Raw genomic sequence first — 23,628 nt, forward strand, 5'->3', positions numbered from 1 at the left:
ACAATAGAGTAGGTGATAAACTAGTATTAGTACTTACTAAACATGGTTAGGCAATCCAATATCACTCAACAATAATGCTCGGGCAGCAAACCCGTAAATACCAAACTAAGTGTGTTCTTTCAACCCCACCATCTTTTATTGCATTTGTACACTACACAACTATATTTCTATATCAACAATTTACACCCTTTCCAGACATCAACCAAGTTGTCCCAAATATGTTTACATATCACCCTATCCCAAAACAGTCGTAACAATCCAACATAAAATAAAGGACGTGAAACCATAGTTTCCCATCATCATCCTACAAGTTCTTATCAACAGTATACTTAAAATATCATACTTAGACTCGTGTTTAAGGAAGACAAAGATAGTGTCAATCACTTTACCTTAATTCTTATAACTCGTTTTCTTTTAACTTTAACTCTTCAATAAGTTGAGCTTCCCCTGTAAGGGCTTGGGTTTATCCAAGAACCCTAGGAAACTTGTGGCTATCGCTATGCTTTGACAGAGAGAGGAGAAGCTTAGAGAGAAATCTGATTTTTTTATCTATTCTTAAAAGTGAGGAAATGGCCAACAACTTGGGGATTATAAATGTCCTATTTTTCCCCACCTCTTAAGGTTTAATATCAGCCACTAATTTGTCAAATTGGTCCAAGTAAGTGATGCATCTGCTTGTAATTATATACAGACAAAATGGGCACTTTATGTACTCATCTTGGGCTGCAATCTTTCCTCTTTCTAATATTAAGCCATGGGCCAAAATTATACCCTTAATTTAGGCCTTAGTCTTTATTGGGCTCAAGTAGTTGGACTTGGACAGATTGGTGTGAGACCTCATCTCCATTCCCTTTTCCTTTTTATTTAATTTAGGCCTCAAGTGAGTCCACTAATGCATAAACTAATCTTCCCCATCTACCTAGCCCATTTGAGCTAAGAAAGTAGGTGACACATACTAGCTTAATAAAGTCCAACAAGCACCTCAATTCTTTTATTCGTTTTCCTAGCGTAATCTCCTTAGTTTAGCTCAAAACTTATATACACTTGATCACCTTAACTTTTAGACTTACATATAGCCCTTCGATCCAGAATTTAAATACTTCTAAAATTTGATGTTCACTCGATCGTATAATATTACAACGTACGGGAGCTACCCTTACAGTTTCTTTATTGTCACCATTCATCTAGGGAATCAATTTCATTACTTATACCACCAAGCTAAATAAAGTTCCATATGTGTAGGACTTGTACACGTAAAATACGGGGTGTTACAAAAACGGCGCAACCAGAAATCGCACACCGATGTTAGGAGAAGGGAGTTAGATTTCTTATTAGATGATTGGGTATACTTTAAAGTTTCCCCCATGAAAGGTTTTATGAGATTTGGCAAGAAGGGGAAGCTGAGTCCCCGGTATATTGGCCCTTACAGAATATCCAAGAGGGTTGGTAATGTAGCTTACGAGTTGGAGCTACCACAATAGTTGGCCGCGGTTAATCTGGTATTTCAGATCTTCATGTTGAAGAAGTGCATGGGCTATCCTTCATTGATCATACCTACTGAAGATATTTGGATCAAGGTAGCTTATCGTATGAAGAGATTCTGGTTTAGATTATAGATCGCCAAGTTCGCAAGTTGAGAACAAAAGAGGTAGCATCAGTCAAAGTTATTTAGAGGAACCAATTTCTTGAGGAAGCTACTTGGGAAGCTGAGGAGGATATAAAAAGAGATATCAACATTTTTTTGAGTCCGAAGAAGTTCCAAATTAAGGTACTAATCCTTTTTTTAGTACTCTTTAATTTATAAGTTTTCATGTTGTGTTTGCATTGTGCTTGTTTGGTGTTTGAACTTTATGTTTGATGGGACGCCATTAGCATCCTAAGAGTAGGCTCATTCAAAGACGAATGTTCCCAAGGGGGAGATATTATAACACCCCGTAACTAGAAAGAACATGAATTAGAAAGAGCCAATTTTGGAAAGAAGGAAAATATGGAAAATTTGGTTAAGGTTAAGTTTGATTTTTTGGTCAACTGTAAAAGACTATAACTCCTACTTCAGGATGAGTTAGGTATACTTTTACATATCATAGGAAATATCTTGGAATAATCTTTTCAACGCCTCCATTTTTTCCCGATTCTGAGTTCGTATGAGTGAGATATGCCCATTTGAAGTTGGGCTATTCAAATAAGGAAAGTCTAAATCGGATTTTTAAGGGCATAATGGTCTCCTTACCCAATTATTTTATTTAATTTTTGGGTAATTATTGGGGTCTAAACTGATCTTAGTCAGTTTAAGCTTTTGGAAAAAGAGTTAGGGTTTTGAGAGAAAAGAAAAGAGGAGGAGTGAGAATCGTCAACTTCTTCAAGAATCGCTTGTTGATTTTGTCAAGGGCTGATCCCTACAAAGTATGTGAGATCATATAGCGTTGATTTAGTTCACCCACGCGCCAATCATGATTTGTTTCAGCGAATTTAAGCTCTTGAAAGCTTAGAAATTGAGATCTTTTTTGGGTTTGTTTAATTTCCTTCGAATTCTTGATTCATTGAAATTGTTGAGGAGTTGTTTGATCCGAATCCATCATTTTAGGTGTGAATTCAATTAGAATATTTCATATATTGATGGTATAGTTGATTCCCAGTGTTTGGGGAAAGAACGAGGTCAAAATATGGGGTTTACAGTTGAAAAATGAAGAAGAAAAGTCGGAGGCACCTGGGCAGGGGCATGGGGGGTCGCCTCTCTCATAGCCCCAAGAAGAATTCTCTAATCTATTGACTCTGGGGCGTCGCCCCTCACAGAACCCCAAGAAGGGTTCTCTGAACTTTGGGCTCTGGCACCCCACGCCTCTTAAAGTACCAAGGACCCCAGTTTACCCCATTTTCCCCCTTCTTTCTGTACTAGTTCCTTACTAACGTACCTATGTTTTCCGATCGATCTCTATACTCTAAGATACGTATAAACATCATGGAATCATCCATAAATATGAGATCATGAACCTTGAATCTATAATCCAATTCAAGGAAAGTTAAGATCAAAGTCAAGAGAAGAAAGAATCAAGTCAAGAAGAGTTCTTAGAGTTTTCCAAAATTCTTTTCCAAATGTGTTAACTTTGTTTTAAGACTTAAAGTTCAAGTTGAGTAAAAAGTAAAGATTAAAGATTGAAGTTCATTTCTTCAAAGAAATATGTGGGGACTATGTATTTCCAAACAATTTTAAAATGTTTTCATATTTCAACAAGGAAAGGAGACCTTGACTTCCAAAAGGCCTTTGAGCTAGTCTTCATAAAAGAGTAATCGCTTTCTAAATAAGCAAGAGAGGAAACTTAGGTTGTCAAGATAGCCTTTGAGCTATGTTTTTGAGAAATTATCTCAAATCACATAGAGTTTGTTTTTAAACATAAGAGCTAGTATGATATGTTGGGAGTAGTATTGAGCATCGATATGGGAGAGAGTTCAGACAACTCACAACTCCCATATACCATGTACCCACCATGGGTAGAAAAGGGGTCATACTTTTTAGATGATTCCTTAGTGCTTTTAAGCATAAACTAGTGGATCCATTTAGTGGTTTAGGTTCTATACCCTTGGCAAGGTATAAGATGATCCTGGAAGTGTGAGAAAAAACGTTGTATCATCACAATAGCTCTTATGTGATGGTTGTCGATTAGAGAAACTCCCAGAAAAGTAATTGTATTCTTATATACATAGTTTATTAGTATTTTTACATACATCTCAGAGTTATATAATATTTTTGCATACAGACAAAATTGACATCCATGGTTTAAATAACTTTTCTTTATATTGCACTTGTTTAAAACTGCTTTATATTGAAATGAGTTCACTTATGTGGAGTTAAGTTGAGCGAGGTATGTTCTTCAGTTCCTTTCAAGCTTATGTCTTGTTTTAGAATTTCCCTCGCATACTCGTACATTCAATGTACTGATGCCATTTGGCCTTTATCTTCTTATGATGCAACCACATGTAACCAGGATCAGCATTCAGCGTATCGTTGATCCAGTTGAGCACTCAGAGTCTTGTGGTGAGCATACTTGCTTTCCGGAGGATCCATTAGCTTATTAGGATGTCGTGGGTCTTGTCCCGACATCCATGTCAGTTGTTTAGAGGCTTCATAAACAGTCAAATGTTAGTTCTTTAGTCTTTTCATTTTCATTATCTTATGTTGAGACTTGAGTTTTCCTAATTGGCTAGTTGAATGTTTTCTTTATAACATTCTAAGTTTTATATGAGTTATCTTTGATAAGTTACGTCTTCCACTGAGTAAGTAAGCCAGGCCAAGGGTTCACTTGGGGCAAGCAATGGTTCACGAGTGCCAATCCCACCCAGGGTGTAGGCTTGGGGTGTGACACTTTTGGGTCGCTCTGGCTATGGTGGTTCCCCAGGCCCCTACCCAGGTCCACTCCCACTTTGATTGCTCGGTTTTCAAATCTAAACCCACTATTTCAACTTGGTTCTTTCCCCAAATGCTTAAAATCGACTATATCATTGATATATATAAGATTCAACTTGAAATCACACCTAAATACATGAATCAACCTCAAGAAACTTCAACAACAAGAACCCATAAGGTTTCAAACGAATTTACATCAAGAACTCATAGTATTTACTTTCAAATCAATATAACTTCGCTGAATTGAATCATGATTGGCGCGTGGGCAAACTAACCCAATGCTATGTGATCTCACATACCTCGTACGGATCACCCCTTGACGAAATCCACAAGCAATTCTTGAAGAATTTGACGATTCCTGCTCCTTCTCCTCTTTTCTCCTCTTCATTTCTCTTCTCTCAAAACCCTAACTTATTTTTCAAAAGCGTAAACTGACCAAATTAAGTTTAGACCCCAATTAAATTCCTAAAAATGAAATAAAGTAATTTGGTATGGAAAAGACCAAACTACCCTTCCAAAATCCGGATTATACTTTCCTTATTTGAACATCCCAACTTCCAATGGCCATATCTCACTCATATAAACTCAGAATCGTGCAAACTCAACAGCGTTGGAAAGATAAATCCAAGATATTTCCTATGGTATCTTTAAGCACACCTAACGTATCCAGAGCTAGGAGTTATGTTCATTTGAACTTGACTAAAAACTCAAAGTTAACATAACTTAACAAATTTCCAGATTTTTCATTCTTTCATAGTATGACTATTTCCAATTCTAACTCTTGCTAGTCCTTTCAATTAGCGAGATGTTACAATATCTTCCCCTTGGGAACGTTCATCCTCCAATAAGGTTACTCTTACTAGGCTAAGGGTGTAACATCAATAATTCAGTTCAAACACCCAACAATCAAATCTAACATATAAAGTATATAAATTATAGAGTACTAAGAAGAGAATTAGTACCTTGATTTGGAATATTTCCGGTTTCAAAGAGATGTCGATACCTCTTCTTCATATCATCTTCAGCTTCCCAAGTAGCTTCCCTAACAAACTGGCTCCTCCAAAGAACTTTGACTGATGCTACTTCCTTAGTCCTCAACTTGCAAACTTGGCAATCTAGAATTTGAACCGGAATCTCCTCAAAGGATAAGCTATCTTTGATACCAATATCTTCAGTTGGTATGATAAGTAAAGGATCTCCCATGCACTTCTTCAACATGGAAATATGAAATACCGGATGAACCGCTGCTAACTCTTGTGGTAGCTCCAACTCATAAGCCACATTGCCAATCCTCTTGGATATTCGGTAAGGACCAATATACCGGGGACTAAGCTTCCCCTTCTTAAAAATCTCAAAACACCCTTCATGGATAAAACCTTCAAGTAGACTCAATCATCTACTTCAAATTCTAACTCTCTACTCCTAACATCAATGTAGGATTTCCGATGACTCTGCGCTGTTTTCATATCTCTTGAATTAGTTTTACCTTCTCCATAGCTTGATGAACTAAATTTGGTCCTATCAACCTAGCTTCACCAACTTCAAACCATCTAATAAAAGATTTGCACCTTCTCCCATAGAGAGATTCATAAGGAGCTATTTGGATGCTAGCATGGTAACTATTGTTGTAAGAAAATTTAGTAAGAGGTAGGTGATCATCCCAATTACCTTTAAAATCAATCACACAAGCCCTCAACATATCCTCTATGGTATAAATAGTGCACTCTACTTGACCATCTGTCTGAGGATGAAAGTTATTGCTTAAGTTCACCTTTGAACCCAATCCATTTTGGAATGACTTCTAAAAATAGTGCAGTAAATTACACACCTCTGTCTGAAATAATGGAGACCGGAACCCCATGGAGTCTAACCACCTCTTGAAAATAAAACTTAGCATAATCTTCGGCTGAATGGGTAGTCTTATCGGCAAAAAGTAGGCTGATTTTTTCATTCTCTCAACAATCACCCAAATAGAATAATTTTGCCTGAGAGACCTTGGCAAACCTATTTTGAATTCCTTATTGATCATCTCCCACTTCCATTCTGGGAGTTCAATATTTTGAGCCAAACCTCCGGGCCTTTGATGATCTACTTTAACTTTTTGGCAATTCGGACACTTAGCAACACACTCTACAATGCTCTTCTTCATACTACTCCACCAGTAAATTTATCTCAAATCACGATACATCTTTGTGGTACCAGGATGGATAGAATATCTGGAGCTGTGAGCTTCTTCCATGATCCTGTCTTGGAGTTCATCCAATCTTGGTACAGACAATCTACCTTGATACCTCAATACACCATCTGCCCCTTCTTTAAAAGACATTAATTTTTTCTTATGAACATTTGCCTTCAATTCAAGCAAAATGGGGTCTTGATCGTGCTTTCCTTTCACTTTCGACACTAAAGATGATTCAGCCCTATTCATCACCATTACTCCTCCTTCTGTGGAATCCATTAGTCTAACTCCCAATCGCAAATCTCTGGCTATCTCTTTCTTATCTTCCTAAAAATGGGTGGTACTACCCATAGACAACCTGCTCAAAGCATCAATAATAACATTAGCCTTACCTGGGTGATAAAGAATACTCATGTCATAATCCTTGAGTAATTCTAACCACCTCATTTCTCTGAGACTAAGCTCTTTCTGAGTAAACACATATTGAAGACTCTTGTGATTGGTGAACATATCACATGAACACCATAAAGATAATGGCGCCATATTTTAAAGAAAATACTACGGCAACCAACTCTAGATCATGTGTTGGGTAGTTCCTCTCATGAAATTTCAACTGTCTGGAGGCATATGCTATAACCTTGAAATTATGCATTAACGCACAACCCAAACCAACTCTAGATGCATCCCAATATACCACTAAACCTTGAGTACCTTCTGGTAAGGTCAAAACTGGGGCAGTAGTGAACCTCTTTTTCAATTCTTGTATGATTTTCTCACGAGCTTCAGACCATTGAAATTTCACTATTTTTTGAGTTCACTTGGTCAAAGGGGATGAAATAGATGAGAACCCCTCTACGAACCTCCTATAATAGCCATCCAAACCCAAGAGACTTCTAATATCAGTTGGAGATGTACGTCTAGGCCAATTCTACACTGCCTCTATTTTTTGAGTAACAACTTTAATTCCCTCTCCAGACACAATGTGGCCTATGAATGCCACAGACTCAAGCCAAAATTCACACTTGGAGAACTTGGCATACAACTCTCTACCCTTTAGAGTTTGGAGAACTATTCTGAGATGACTAGCATGATTTTTTCATTCCTCGATATATTAGTATTTCATCAATGAATACGATAACAAGCATATCTTAGTAAAGTTTCAATACTCTATTCATAAGGTTGATAAATGCGGCAAGCGCATTGGTCATACCAAATGACATAACCAGAAACTCATAATGACCATAACGGGTCCTGAAGGCTATCTTTGGAATATCACATTCCCTCAATCTTAACTTATAGTAGCCTGATCTGAGGTCTATTTGAGAGAAACAAGTAGCAACCTGAAGCCGATCGAAAAGATAAACAATTTTCGAAAGAGGATACTTATTCGCTATGGTAACCTTGTTCAACTTGTGATAATCTATACACATTCTAAGGGAACCATCTTTCTTTCTCACAAATAAGAGCAGAGCACCCCAAGGTAAGACACTTGGTCAAACAAAACCCGTATCAAGGAGATATTTCAAATGTTCTTTTAACCCTTTCAAGTCTGTTGGTGCCATTATATATGGCGGAATAGAGATAGGACGACTATTAGGAAGAATGTCTACCGAAGTGTATTTCTCTCTAAGGAGGGACTCCGGGAAGATCATCAGGAAAGACTTCTAGAAACTCTTTTACTACTAAAACTGACTGAATAAGAGGTATCTCAACACTAGAGTCATTAACTCGGACTAACTGATAGACACACCCCTTGGAAACTAACTATCTTGCCTTAAGGTACGAAATAAAATGACTCTTAGGCAATGTTGAACTACTTTTCCACTCTAAGATTGGCTCATTTGGAAACTTAAACTTGACTACTCAAGTTCTACAATCAATGGACGCATAACAGAGATGAACCCAGTCCATTCCAAGAATAATATCAAAATTTGCCATGTCTAATTCAACTAAATCAGTCGTTGTGACCTTGTGATTGATGGAAATGACACAATCATGATATACTTGCTCAGCTAGAATAAACTCCCCAATAGGTGTAGAAACACAAAAGGGTTCACAAAGTTTCTCACGAAGAACATCAATTTTGTTTGCAACATAAGGAGTCACAAAAGATAAACTTGCTCCTGGGTCTAGCAAAACTTTAACACCAAGAGTAAAGACTTTGATCATAATAGTAACAACATCTGGAGAATTTTCTTGCTCTTGGCAACTAGTGATCGCATAAAGGCTGTTTGCTCCTCCGCAATACTGGAAGTAGCTCCTCTAGGTGTAGCCCTGTCTGGTGGAGCAACTGATGAAGATTGGACTCTATTGCCTTGATTCCCATTACTTTGCCGATTCTTAGGGAAATCTTTCATGAAGTGACCCTCTTGTCCAAACTTTAAACAACCTGTGGAGCCATCACAACATTTGCCTGGATAGGTTCTACCACACTTAGCACATGCAGGAGCCCAGTTACCTCCTTCTGCCACACTACCCCAAGACTGTGCAGGTCTAACTATGGAAGGCTGTGAATTCTCACTATTGTACTCACCTTTATTTCTGGGTACAGGTGCACTAGCAGATGATGGAGCAGGTTCCATTTGCTTTTGTTGGAAAGAAGACAAGTTCACATAATTTTTCTGCTACCCGAACGCATTCCCTGTCTTAGCCTTCTTGTTTCTAAACTCCTCTCTATCCCTCAACTTCTCTTCCTCAACGTGCTGCACATAAACCATCAACCTCCCTATATCAATGTCCCCAATTAGCATAGCTGCCTTGCCCTTTTTTCTTGACAGAGGAGACAACCCAACAACAGAAAGACTCATCCTTCTTCACATATCCGCAACTATCTTCGGAGCATATTGGGACAGTTGGGTGAACTTTAAACCATACTCATGAAAACTTAATGTATCCTGCTTAAGAGTGAGAAACTCTCGTACCTTGGCCTCTCTTAGTTCTCGAGGAAAGAAATGCCCCAAGAAAGCTTCCTCAAACAAGCCCAACTCACAGGTAGTGATCCCTCAGCTCTACCCTTGTTCCACTGGTCAAACCAAGTCCTAGCAACATTCTTTGGTTGATATGCAACTAGTTCAACTAGCTCAGCATCATCAATATGCATGACCTCAAATACTTTTTGCAGCTCCTCATAAAGTTCTCTAGATCATCAGAAGTGCTTGAACTAGTGAAACTTGGAGGATTCATCCTCAAGAACTCAGGAATCTTCAAAGTATCATTCACTTCTTATCGGTTTTCTCTCTTCCCAACTTGGTTGGTCACAACTTGACTCAACATTCTTATCGCATCCCTGAACTTCGCATTCGTAACTTCCCCTTGGGGTTGCACTTTAGGTGCATTAGGTACCATTTGCTCCTCAACATTCTTCCTAGCAGGACAACCTTAGGCGGCTCTCTGTCGAGGCATAGTTAACTGAAAAATACGTGCAAGCACGAATTAGAAAGAGACTTTATAGAGATGAACTCTATCGCATGAAATGACTGTGAAATAAGTGAGAATTTTCTAACTGTCGCAACCTACTAGTTACAGATGTGGTACGCTTTACACCGATAACTAGGACTCTACAGACACGGCTTCATAGACTTCCTAAGACTCTTGAACTCTGTGCTCAGATACCAAGTTTGTCATTCCCTGAGCCTACTCCATTGGCGGGTCTGCTACTTCAGATACATTTCTAGCCCCAAGTGAATCCTTGGCCTAGCTTACTTACTCAGTGGAAGACTTAAACATAAGAAATAATTTCAAACAAGAAACTTATGAATAAAACTTAGAATGTATTTAATGGAATATTCAATCTAGCTAATAAGGTAAACTCAAGTCTTTAAACAACATCTGAAATGGATAAGACTAAAGAATTATAACTACTAATCTATAAAGCATCTAAAACAAAGAAAGATGTCAGGACAAGACCTCAGATCATCCTAACAACTGAAATACTAGAAAGCAATGTAAAAAGTAGCCCTCTGGAAAGAAATGAGGCTCACCAACAGACTCTAAGTGCTTGACTAGATCAACGAGGCGCTGGATGCTGATCCTAGTTACCTGTGTCTGCATCATAAAAAGATGCAGGCATAAGGGCATCAGTATATTGAATATACGAGTATGAGAGGGCAATACTATACATAACATAAGCTTGAAAGGAATCTGAAAGAAACACTTACCTTGGCTTCACTCAACACGTGAACAACTTAACTCAAATGCATGGTACTCAACAATAAATAGGGTGGAGTTGTACAAAGCATTTAAAGCAGTAGGTATCTATTAAATTTGTTACATAAATTCAATAAAAACTCAATTTACTCATATAATAAAGTAACATAGTTAATGTGGGAGTTTCTCTAACCGACAACCACCACTATGAGCCTAAGCGGTGATATAACATCTTGCCCACGCTGCCCGGACTTTCCTATACTTTGTCGTCATATAGAATGCCTTAACTAAGTGGATCCACTAGTCTGTGCTATAAAGTACTAAGGATTCATCTAAAAAGTATGATCCTTTTCTACCCATGATGGCTACATAGTTTATGGAGACATGAGTTCTTATGAACTCGCATCTCCATATCAGTGCTCAATACTACTACAAAAATATATTTAGCTCATATGTTTTTAAAACAAAATTCCTTTTTTGGTTTTAGATAATTACTCAAAACTTAGCTTAAAAGCTCTCTTGGAAATCAGTGTTTCCCTTTCTTGCTGAAATGTGAAAACATTTTAACTCTTAGGAATACATAGTTCCCGTATAATATTTGAAGAAATGAACTCTTACTCTTACTTCTTTACTAAACTCGAAGCTTAAGTCTTAAAACGTTTGTGAAAGAGTTTTGAAAACTTTATGAACTTCTCTTAACTTAATTCTTAACTTCTAGACTTGACTATTAATTTTCCTTGAATTGAATTATGGATTCAACGTTCATGATCTTATGTTTATGGATGATTTCATGATATTTAGACGTGCCTTATAGTGTTGGAATCAACTTAAAAACATAGATACGTTTCTAAGGAACTAGTAAGGAAAGATAGGGTAGAAATGGGAAGAAATGGTGTCCCTGGCACTCTGAGAGGCGTAGGGCGCCAACACCCTAGAGCCCAAATTATAGAGACCCTTTTGGGGCGCTCTGGCTGGGGTGGCGCCTCAGGCCCCTGCTCAGGTGCACTTCAACTTTTCTTGCTTGTTTTTCAACTTTAAACACCCTATTTCAACTTGGTTCTTGCCCCAAATAGTTAGAATCGAATATATCCTCAATATATACAAGATTCAAGTCGAAATCACACCTAAATACATGAATCAACCTCAAGAAACTTCAGCAACAAGAACCCATAAGGTTTCAAATGAATTTACATCAAGAACTCATAGGATTTATTTTCAAACCAATATAACTTCACTGAATTGAATCAGGATTGACACATGGGTGAACTAACCCAATGCTATGTGATATCACATACCTCGTAGGGATCACCCCTTTACAAAATCATAAAGTGATTCTTGAAGAACTTGATGATTCTTGCTCCTTCTCCTATTTTCTCCTCTTCTTTTCTCTTCTCTCAAAACCCTAACTTAGTTTTCAAAAGCGTAAATTGACCAAGTGCTGTTTAGACCCAAATTAAACTTCTAAAAATGAAATAAAGTAATTTGGTAAGGAAAAGACCAAACTACCCTTCCAAAATCCTGATTGCAGTTTCCTTTTTTAAACATCCCAACTTCCAATGGTCATATCTCACTCATACGAACTAGGAATCACACAAAATTGGCTGCATTGGAAAGATAATTCTAAGATATTTCCTACGGTATCTAGAAGCACATCTAAATTATCCTGAGCTAGGAGTTATGATCATTTGAAGTTATCTAAAAACCCAAACTTAACATAACTTAACAAATTTCCATATTTTTCATTCTTTCCTAAAATGACTATTTCTAGTCCTTTCAATTAGCGAGATGTTATATTAGAACTTGAAGATACTACTCCTCTCAAAGATACTCAATTTATGGAGTTCATGGAGAATTTACGGATAGATTCGCAAACGAACTCATCAAGAACTCAACAAGAACTTAAATTGGTCAATATTTATAGATAGATTCCCCAAAAAAAACTCATGATTGGAGTGTGGGTGAGAAACTCAACACTATGGAAGCTTACGTACCTTAAAGAACTAAGTTCTTGTCGAAATCTTGAATTTCTTAAATGAATGCTTGAAACTTTGAGCTTTTTCTCCTCTTGAATCTTCTCTCTAAAACCCTAAATGCTTTTTGGAATGAATGATACTGATTCTAATCATTTTAGACCTTTAAATGGGTATATTTTGCGTTTAGAATAAGTGGGGACAAGGAAAAGACTAAAATACCCCTCCTATTTTTGAGTAACGTTCCTTAAATGGACATCCTGACTTAAAAAAGGCATGTCTCCCTCATACGAGCTCAAAAATTAGCAAAGTCGATGGCGTTGGAAAGAGGACTCAGGATATTTCATTTGATATTGTATGAGTCTCCTAACTCATTCTACGCTAAAAGTTATGGTCGTTTGAAGTTGACCCAAAACCTAAAAGAACTTAGGAATGACTTGAAGGAATTCTCTTTAGTTCTTTTTGGAACTCAAGGTGCCTCGTCTAGTGACCTTAAAACTTAAAGAAAATTTTAAATTCCATGGTAAAATCTTACTCGTAACGAAGAATTGTTTGAGTCTTAGCTCCAAACATTTCTGGGGTGGTACAAAGATTCTAGCATGCCGCGCTAGCAGTGCACCAAAACTCCGCCTCTGAAGTTTAGGGATTGTTGCCTTGCGCCACAATGTGCGCCAGGGTCGCCTACCCCAGTTCTACATCCGTCGTTTGACCCATCTGAGTTCCTTTAAGTTGTACCTTTACTCCTTTCTAATTCTAATTACTCTAAACCATATCTAATAATTGAGAAATCCTTCATAACATGAATCATAACCCTTGAATTCATAATTCAAATTCAAGGAAGTGTTAAGAGTAAAGTCTTGAGAGTTCTTTCGAGTCATTTTGAGAAGTCTTTTACAATCTTTTAAAACTTTTTTAAGACTTGAGTACTTGAGTTTGAGTATGAGTAGAGTTGAATTTTATTTTTCAAAATGAATATATGGGAACTAAGTATTCCCAAGAGTAAATATTTTTACATTTAAAATGAGGGGAAACATCGATTTTCAAATGAGCTCATAAGGAGTTTTTGAGTATAATCTTTTTTTAAGGGAAACTTTTGAGTAATAATATCAAAGCTTGAGGATGAGACAATATTTTTAAACATATGAGCTGAGTATATTTTTGGAAGTAGTATTGAGCACCGATATAGGGACGAGTTCATACAACTCATAGTTCTCATAAACCATGTAGCCAACGTGGGTGGGTAGAAAGGGTCATAATTTTTAAGCACAACTTAGTGGATCTACTTAGTTGATGATGTCTTATACACCGACAAGGTATAAGACAGTTCTGGCAATGTGGGTGAAGCGATGTATCATCACATAGCTCATAGTGATGGTTGTCGGTTAGAGAATCTTCCAAATTGAGTTAATTGGCTTCTTTCCATACAAACTGAGTTATTATTGTATTTTTAAATATTAGGTTGTTGCCTAGTGTTTTGAATCATTTATATAAACTGAATCTTTATTCTAGTTTTTATACTACATTGAGTTGAGTAACCATGAATTGAGGTTGAGTTGAGTAGAGTTGAAGTGAGTATGACTCCTTCTGTCCAATTTCAAGATTTCATGTTATGTTCAGTGTTTCCCTTACATGCTCGTACTATGAACGTATTGATGTCATTTGTCCTGCATCATGTTATGATTCAGATACAGGAGATCAAGGTCATTAGCGGGCGCTTCGTTAATACCATAGCAATTTGAGTTAGCTTTGGTGAGCCTCCTTGCTTCCGGAAGATCCCTTATTTATTTCTATTATTTCAGTTTTGTTAGGATGATCGGGGGTCTTTTCCCGAAATCCTTCATAGTATTAGAGGCTTCATAGATAGGCAGTTGTACTTAAGGAGTCTTTCTTTCTTTTCCCTTGTTAATGTTTTAAAGATTGTGAGTTGAACATCTATGTCCATTTAAGTATTTTGAGTTAACTACGTTTCTTATGAGTTGAGTTGTTTGTGTGATTCCATTTCACTTTACATAGACTTCCGCTGAGAGTTGAGCCAGGCCAAGGGCTTGATTGGGCCAGTAATGGTTCTCGAGTATCGGTCATGTCCAGGGTGTAGGGTCAGGGCGTGACAACTATGATCGAAATCTCAGAGACAAATACCCTCCTAAACAATGTATATTAAGGGACGTGTAAATAGCAAATTCGACAAATATTTTGAATCAGAGAAAGTATTAGTTTTATATACTTCCAATAAATAATCAAAATGCAGGACATAATTTAGTAACTCCCTTTTCTTTATTGATATTCAACTACGTGTACATTCACTTCAATTTTCTTTTTGCTTTTAATGTTTTGCAAATATTTATATATTAATTAATTGTACTTCTAGTTATTAGCCACTAACCATGCCATAACCTATCTATTATGATTTTTCATAGTATCTCAAATTTTAATTAATACAACATTCTAAGTAATATTTTAGCATTTTCATGGCGAGCATTTAGCCTCACAAAACAAAGGCCACGAAAGCAAAGTTAGATACATTCTTCTTCAAATTTATGTTGCTTGAACTTTGCAAAAAATATATATAAGCTCATGTCAGATACTTTAAAAAAATATATATTTTTGGAGAACTTCATACGAGTTACATAGTATTACATAATTTTAAAACTTGCATATATATTTTAAGCTAACAACGGAAATCATAATAATGACTAGTGCTCACTTTGATATTTTTGTGGCGCATTCGTCGCAAAAACTCTTACTTTTTTTCGGTGGCTACATGAACCAGCAAAAAAAGTCATCACGTAAAATTTTGATTTCTTGTTGTGGTTATTAAAAGTGGAGCTAACTATTGGAAGGGGTTTAATTGATTCTCTTTAGTTGCGATATAATATTGCGTAAATAATATAAAATAGTTTTGTATATGTGCACATTGTTAAATTCCCTTAACATTTAGGGAACTTTTAGTGTCATAGTAAAAGTGATTTAAAAATTAGTTTATTCCTCAATTCAAATTTCGAGTCAAACATAGTTTTTTGAATTCTCTCATTAGAGATAATAGATCTTCTAGTTGTGCCACTACTCAAAGGTATGCTATTTTTGTGTTTAGTGCTGACATTATATACTACAAAGATTAGATATGAGGTGATGCTAATTGTTGTTTAGGGAGTTCTACTGTAAATTTCCTTAGCAAGGAAGCTTCCCTACAATATATCCATTATTACCCAGTTTACCTAACTTCAATGGTGAATTCAACGAAATTATAGGTGGTCTTAGTGGTGACGGTGGTGGTGGTGGCGCCAGAGGTGGTGGAGATAGTGATGGGGGATTAGGTGATGGATTTGGATTTGGCGAGGGTCATGGATCAGGTGAAAATGATGGATTTGGATTTGGCGAGGGTCATGGATCAGGTGAAAATGATGGATTTGGCAAAATTGTAGGGGGCCTAATTGGTGGCGGTGGTTGTGGTGGTGGAGGAGGAAGAGGTAGTGATGGTGGATCTAGTTTTGGCATTTGATATGGCGAGATTACCGCTTCGGTTCAAATGGTGGTGGAGGCGGCGTAGAGGTGGTGGTGAAGGAGGAGGTAGTGATGGAGAATATAGTTTTGGCATTGGATATAGTGAGGGTCATGGATGGGGAGAAAATGGTGGTGGTGGTGGTCAAAATGGTGGTAGTGGTTTGGTACGGATGAGTATGGGGCCACGGTGGTGGTGGCAATTGATTCCACCATTTGCTCAAATAACTATTTTTCATGTGTGTGCTATTTCACCAATGGTTCTTATTAAAACATTTTCCTTATGCCAACTCTTTTATTATTAGATACATTATCATAATGTTGACATGATGTAATTCTACTCATGTCTAGACCAATCCAACTATTTATAGTAATGAATATTTTTTAATTCACGGATGATCAAGAACGTCCATGATTCAAACAATAAAATTATAATTTCAAAATAGGGATCGAGGGAGATTGGGGGCTAGGTGTTACCATAGCCTACAACAACAAAATGGATAACCAATCCATTCCATCAATAATAGGAAGCACATACAACTCACAAGTATACAATGATCCAACGCCTAAACACTCACAACTTCAATCCATTGAGAAAAATATTGTCCTTTTTATATATCTGAATGACACTAGGTAAAAAATACTGTAGCAATTAAAAAGTTGTCAAAAGATAAAAAAGAAATGCATCTTTTTAAAATAGACTAGTTTTAATCTCCTTCATTTATACAAAATCTAATTATAAAATTTCAAAGAAAGAAAAATGAAAAGGTCATTCAAAGAAGGAAACGAAAAAAAAAATTGTGAAGGCCTCTTGAAAACAGTGTAGCTATTTCAAATTTCTGCAGAGTTGCCTCATTTCATATTTATTGCCCCTAACTTTGGGTGTGCATGACTAGACACTTAAACTTGTATAAAGTTGAACATGTAGATACAAGTGTCCCTGGTGGAAAAATATACATATGACACCACATCAGACACAAATCACCATGTAGGATGTCACATAAGACGCATGTGTCTATTTGTTTAACTTTATACAAGTTTAAGTGTCTACTTCTACACACCCAAATTTTAAGGACATAAATATGAAATGAGGTCAAGTTAAAGGATATATTGAAAGGAAAAATCTTTCAGAAGAACTTAATTTCTTCTAATTTTTAAGAATCATACAACTCAAAGGTGACATTTTTTTCTATCTTATAAGAAATAAGTTCAAAATGTTGCCTAAGGAATCATCATTTTTTTTAGGCATAATACATTAATGTTCTCTTTAGCATGGCTTTATCTGGAACCAAAACCTTCCAACTTTGGGTGTGTACAAGTAGGTACTTAAGCTTGTATAGAGTTGAACAAGAAGATACACATGTGTTACTTGGCATTATACGTGGAAATTCACGTCCAACGCGGTACCCTATATGTACTATGCTACGTACGACACATGTGTCTACTTTTTCAGCTTCTTAAAAATTTAAAAGTGTCTACTTGTGCACACCAAAAGTTGGAGGGTATAGATGCGAACTTAAGGCAAGTTAAATGACATATTTATGTATTATGCCTTTTATTTATATAGGGATAAGGAACAAGTACCCCCTAAGACTATGCAAAATTCCAGAGATAGACCTTAACTAAACAAAAGTCCTATTACCCCCCTAAACTCATTTTTTTGTAATTTTGTATACCTTTTGGCGTACGTGGTACACCCCGTGACTCCATGCAGTTGAGGCGTTTGGGAGATATTTGGATGTCACGTAAGCCAAAAAGGTTTACAAAATTACAAAAAAAAAGGATTCAACGGGGTAATATGAACTTAGTGTAGTTAAGATGTATCTCTAAGATTTCGTCATAGTCTAGGGGGTTCCACCTTATCCCATTTATATATATAGTTCAAAAGTTCAAAGAAGAAAGCAAATTCAGGATTTATTTAATTCTTTTTTTCTATAATCCTCCCCCCCCCCAAACCACCACCCGATAATCTTTTTTTATATGTATTTTAATTTAAAATTTGTGTTCACTAACTTTTATATACGTGTAATCGCATACTTTATCCGACTCAGTAAAATTAATGCCACATAAGTTTAGTCAAATTAGGATAAGAAGAAGGGTCTCCTCAAACATTCCACCTTCTACAAATAATAAATAAGTATTGACCAAATATTCAAATATTGCAATTATTTTTCTTTAAGACTAAAGAGCTACCTTCTAAAAATAGTAAATAAGTATTGACCATGTAACATCTCGCAAATTGAAATAAGAAGGAAGAAGTTAAAAATTGGAAATAGTCATTTTTGGAATGAATATAAAAATCTGGAAAATTTGTTAAGTATGTTCAGTTGAGTTTTTGGTCAACTTCAAACAACCATAACTCCTAGCTCGGAATGAGTTAGGTTTGTTTCCCGATATAGTAGGAAATATGTTATAATAATCTTTCCAACGCCGCCATGTTTGTGTTCCGAGTTCATATGAGTGAGATATGCCATTTGAAGTTGGCTTGTTCAAATAAGGAAAGCCTTAACCGGATTTTGGAGGGGTATTTTACTCTTTTCCTTACCCAATTATTTTAATTCCTTTTTAGGAGTTTATTTGGGGTCTAATCAGAATTATATTAGTTTAGTCAATTTGAAATTCGCGCTAGGGTTTCGAGAAAAGAGAAAAGAAGACAAAAGAAAAGAAAGTTCAAGATTCGTCAATTTCTTGGAGGTTTGCGTGTGGATTTCGTAAAGGGGTGATCCCTTCGAGGTATGTGAGATCACATAGCATATGGTTAGTTCACCCACGCGTCAATCGTGATTCAATTTAGCGAAGTTATATAGTTTTGAAATTAAATCCTATGAGTTCTTAATGTTAATTCGATTAAAATTTTGTGGGTTCTTGTTGTTGAATTTTCTTGAGTTTGATTCATGATTTTAGGTGTGATTTCTAGTAGAATCTAATGAATTTTGATGATATAGTTTATTCTAAGTGATTGGGTAAAGAACCAAGCTGAAATAGGGGGTTTAGAGATGAAAAATGAGCAAGAAAAGTCGGAACCCACCTAGGCAGGGTCCTGGGGCGCCACCCAAGCTAGAGCGCCCCAAAAGGGGCTCTGAAGTTTGACCTCTGGGGTGTCGCACCAACCAGAGCCCCCCAAATTCTCCTCTGAAATTTAATTGCTGGCACCCCGCGACTCTCAGAGCGCCAAGGACGCCAGTTCTTTCCATTCTTTCCCCGTCTTTCTGTATTAGTTCATTAGCAACGTACCTATGTTTTCTAGTTGATTCCAACACTCTAAGGTCCGTCTAAACATCATGATATCATCCATAAGCATGAGATCATGAACCTTGAATGCATAATTCATTTCAAGGAAAGTTAAGAGGTAAGTCAAGAGAAGTTCATAATGTTTTTCAAAACTCTTTCACTAACGTTTTAACTTTATTTTAAGACTTAAGCTATGAGTTGAGTAAAGAGTAAGAGTAAATTTTGATTCTTCAAAGATTATAAGGGAACTAAGTATTCCCAAGAGTTAAAAATGTTTTCACATTTGAGCAAGAAAGGGAAACACTGATTTCCAGGAGAGCTTTTAATTTAAGTTTTGAGTAATTATCTCAAACCAAAGAAAGATTTTTTGGTTTAAACACAGATGAGCTAAGTACATTTTGGGAGTAGTATTGAGCAACGATATGGGGACGCGAGTTCATAATAACTCAAGTCTCCATAAACCATGTAGCCATAATGGGTAGTAAAGGATCATACTTTTTAGATGATTCCTTAGTGCTTTCAAGCATAGACTAGTGGATCCACTTAGTTAAGGCGTTTTATATGATGTCAAAGTATAATATAGTTCTGACAGTGTGGGAAAGACTGTGTATCACCACTTAGGCTCATAGTGGTCATTGTCGGTTAAAGAAACTCCCACAGAAACTATATTACTTTATTATATGAGTAAAGTTGAGTTTATTGTTGCATATCTTTAACAACTGAGTTACTTTTCCACTATTTTACAAGCTTTCCATATGTTGCGTGTGTTTTATTGATTTATATCGAGTTAAGTTATTCATGAGTTGAGTAAAGCCAAGGTAAGTGTTTCTTTCAGATTTCTTTTGAGCTTATATTATGTTTAGTTTTCCCCTCGGATACTCGTACATTCACTGTACTGATGTCATTTGGCCTGCATCATTTTATGATGTAGACATAGGTAACCAGGATCATCGTTTTTACAACTTTACTTTTTAAATGAAAGGATATTTGAATGTCAGAAGAAGAATCCTCCCAAAAATAAAAAATAGAATCTTTAACCTTGGAGGGAAAGCCTGGAATAAAGGGCCAAATAAGAAAATTCACACCAAAGGAAAAATACAAGCAAGAATATTTTTTGAACAACCTAAATTGGTGGTGGCATCACAAGGTTCAACAAATTGTGAGAGGTAATTAGTCCACAATTTGGACTCATTTAGGGCTATATTTTAATGAATTTAATGTCCTCAAATGCATATTTTGTCTCAAAAACTAATGTAAATCCTTAATATTCAGGTATTTCACTTGAGAGACAAAGCATGGAAACTATCGAGCAAAAAGAAACAAAGCGGCTGAAAGAAGGAAGAAAAGACGTCTTGAAGACCGCCTAATCCATTAGGCGAGGAGCCGAAGGGCCTCAAATCTCGCCTAATGTTCCAGTGTGCTGAGCCCTAAAGGAAAAGATCAAGTCTGCGAGGAAAGGGAGTGGTCGGCGCATCGCTGATTAGTTCCACGAAGTAGTTTCCTGTCGCCCAATTAATCAAAATGTGAAGATGTTGAAGGAAAAAGCTGAAAGGCGACGAACCAGACCAAAGGGTGGATCGCTGAGCGTATCGGCGATCCCAACTAACTGCATCGAGTGGTCGTTCGTAGCCCAAATTTTCTAAAACTATAAATACCTATTTAATTATGTAGCGTAGTATCAATTTTTAGAGAATTATTATTGAGACTTAGATTATTTTCAGTTTTTACTTCTTAGAGTTTTTGGGAGACATTGTTCTTGAGTTTGAAGGTTTTCAACTCCAAGAAATTGGAAGTGGGTCTCGAAGAATTCTCATCCTAGACGTGTTTAAAAACATTTTCTATCGTACTAACTTGATGGAAAAACTTATTGGTATTGATTTCTATCTCTTTTTTCATTTCTAGCTAAAACCCCAATTCTTGGGGTGTGATTTTGTGTATATGGGTTAAATTTATTGTTGGGTATTGCTTATTGTTCTTTTATTTGCTGTTTAAATGTGATTTCATTTAGTAGTTATGTTTTAACTTAATGGGATTATAGTTGCAAATACAATTTCATCTTAGTGTTTTTGGCCTGCTCGAGAGAGAGGTTTTAAAACTAAGACTACTAAATGATAGCCGGTGGTTATTGGGTCGTCGTGGATTCAACTCGAGATAGTGAATCCTTGACCTTCTCCCACACATTCAGCTCTAGAGAGTGAATGGGCTAAGGCGGAGGCTATTCTTAAGTGCTGCAACTTGTTGTTCGAGAGAAACCGAGTTGATTCGGGGTAACTTGCTCGAGAGAGAATTTATCCCAACTAAAGTCTAGCCTAGTTACAAATATTCAGTGATTCACTATCAATAGCATTTACCCAATAGTATATTTTATCCCATATTGCTATCACATCCCAAGAATCCCGTCTCCCTATATCGTATCTTTATATTTTCGCTATTTTTATCATTAGTTGAATACAAACCCCCCATTTGATAATTGACATTCGTGTCACCTTTAGATTTAGTATGCTTTTATTCGTTAATGTTTATAACTATGATTGATTAGAACTTGATTTTACTTTACTATTAATTCTTGCAACCACTCCCTTTGGACTCGACCACAACCCATTCGGTTGGGTTACATTACTGCACGTGATCATTGACAGCTGAATTGGAAGTCGTGTCTTCGATTATGTCAATACATCGAAATGGCGTCGCTGCCGCGGACTGGTCTTAGTTGAGAATTTTTAGTTTAGTAGAATTTTTTTTCTTATTAGTTGTAGTACTACTTACTTAATTTTTAGTTTTGTTTTGCTTGTTTGAGCTTTGAAACATAGGAGGCAAATATGTCGAGCAGTACTCGCGAGCAAATAGAGTTTCCTCCATTAGAAGTAATGATGTTTAGGGATCGCATTCTGACCTTCAAACAATTGGCATGGGCAAGGTTTAAAGAATTATTAGTTCAATTCTCAACTCATGAAATTCCCGATATAGTCCTCCTGGATTGTTTTGTATAGAAGTCTTGGTCCCGGAAACAGGGCAATTGCTGACCAACTCATTTCGGGTGGCATTACAGAACAACCCTATAAGAAATCAGCCCACCTGCTTGATCACATGGCTAAAACAAACCAAGAAGTAGAGAAAGACTTCATGTTGGCCGAAATAATGACTCAGATGGATGAGTTGGCCAAAAAGATAGTTGAGATTGAAGTCCAATGCAAAAGGAAGGACAAATACATCCCACCTCATGAGCGAAGAAGGCCCAAGGATAGTGAGGGTAAACGTGTTGAAGGAATGCTCTCTATGATTCTCCACAAGGTAAATGAGCATGATAGGGTGCTGGAAGAGATGAAAGAGAACATCGAAGTGATGAAACAGGTGATTGGTTCTTATTCCAGATCCATTCAGCTGTTCAAGAACCTTACGGGTCATGTGATGCATCTTCACCCGCCACAAAATAGGGGGTTGCCAAGTAATGATATGGCCAACCCCAAGAATAAAGTATGAGTATTGACTAGCGTCGTGCCACGATGTTAACTAAGACGCTTCTTGGGATGCAACCCAAGGTTTTATCATTTCAATTTGTTATTCTAGAATAAAGGTGTGTTGATTGTGCAAGTTAAGGTGTGGGAATTTATCAAAAAGTACACGTTGGCCAACCAAAAGACCAGGAGGTGCATCGCCAATGGGGTAAGCTACTCTGACCTAGAACGTCGTTAGACTCAAGACAAATTCAAATCATAGTCTATAAAACTCGGTGACCCAGTGAAATGCTATGGATAATAAGAAACACGGTAAGAAACATACGAGTAGAAAATTAAGAAAAATAAGAAGAAAATTAAACAAATTATATCCGGAATATAAACAACTTAATATCACAAAAACTGATAACGAAAAATTCAATCAATTAATAGATAATATATCTAAAATAGAATATAAATATATTCAATACTTAAAAATACAATGAATAACAAGAATAGTGAATATAGACAAAAACTTAATGAAGTAATTATAGAAAAACGACAAGAATTAGAACATAGGCAAAATAGACTTAATAGTAATATATTTGCAGGAATTTGTCACAAATCTATAGTAGCACAAAGAAAGACTATTTTTTATCTAGAAATAACAATAAATAACTTAGAATATAAACTACAACATAATTTATAAATGAATAAAGAAGAATACGCAATAGATGCAAAAACATATGAAAAGTATGACGGATTAAA

At 36.4% G+C, this 23,628-nt stretch overlaps 1 protein-coding gene across 1 annotated transcript; it reads left to right on the plus strand.

The window, feature by feature from the left end:
- The first annotated feature begins 11,606 nt into the window (after positions 1–11,606).
- LOC125861507 (putative glycine-rich cell wall structural protein 1) lies at positions 11,607–16,196 on the plus strand. The gene is made up of 2 exons (XM_049541388.1): positions 11,607–11,727; positions 15,946–16,196. Exons 1-2 carry the CDS (start codon positions 11,607–11,609, stop codon positions 16,194–16,196), a joined length of 372 nt encoding a protein of 123 aa, XP_049397345.1.
- The last annotated feature ends 7,432 nt before the right edge of the window (positions 16,197–23,628 follow it).

The sequence above is a fragment of the Solanum stenotomum genome, chromosome 4 (genome assembly GCF_019186545.1).
Source record: "Solanum stenotomum isolate F172 chromosome 4, ASM1918654v1, whole genome shotgun sequence".
NCBI classification, from domain to species: Eukaryota; Viridiplantae; Streptophyta; class Magnoliopsida; order Solanales; family Solanaceae; genus Solanum; species Solanum stenotomum.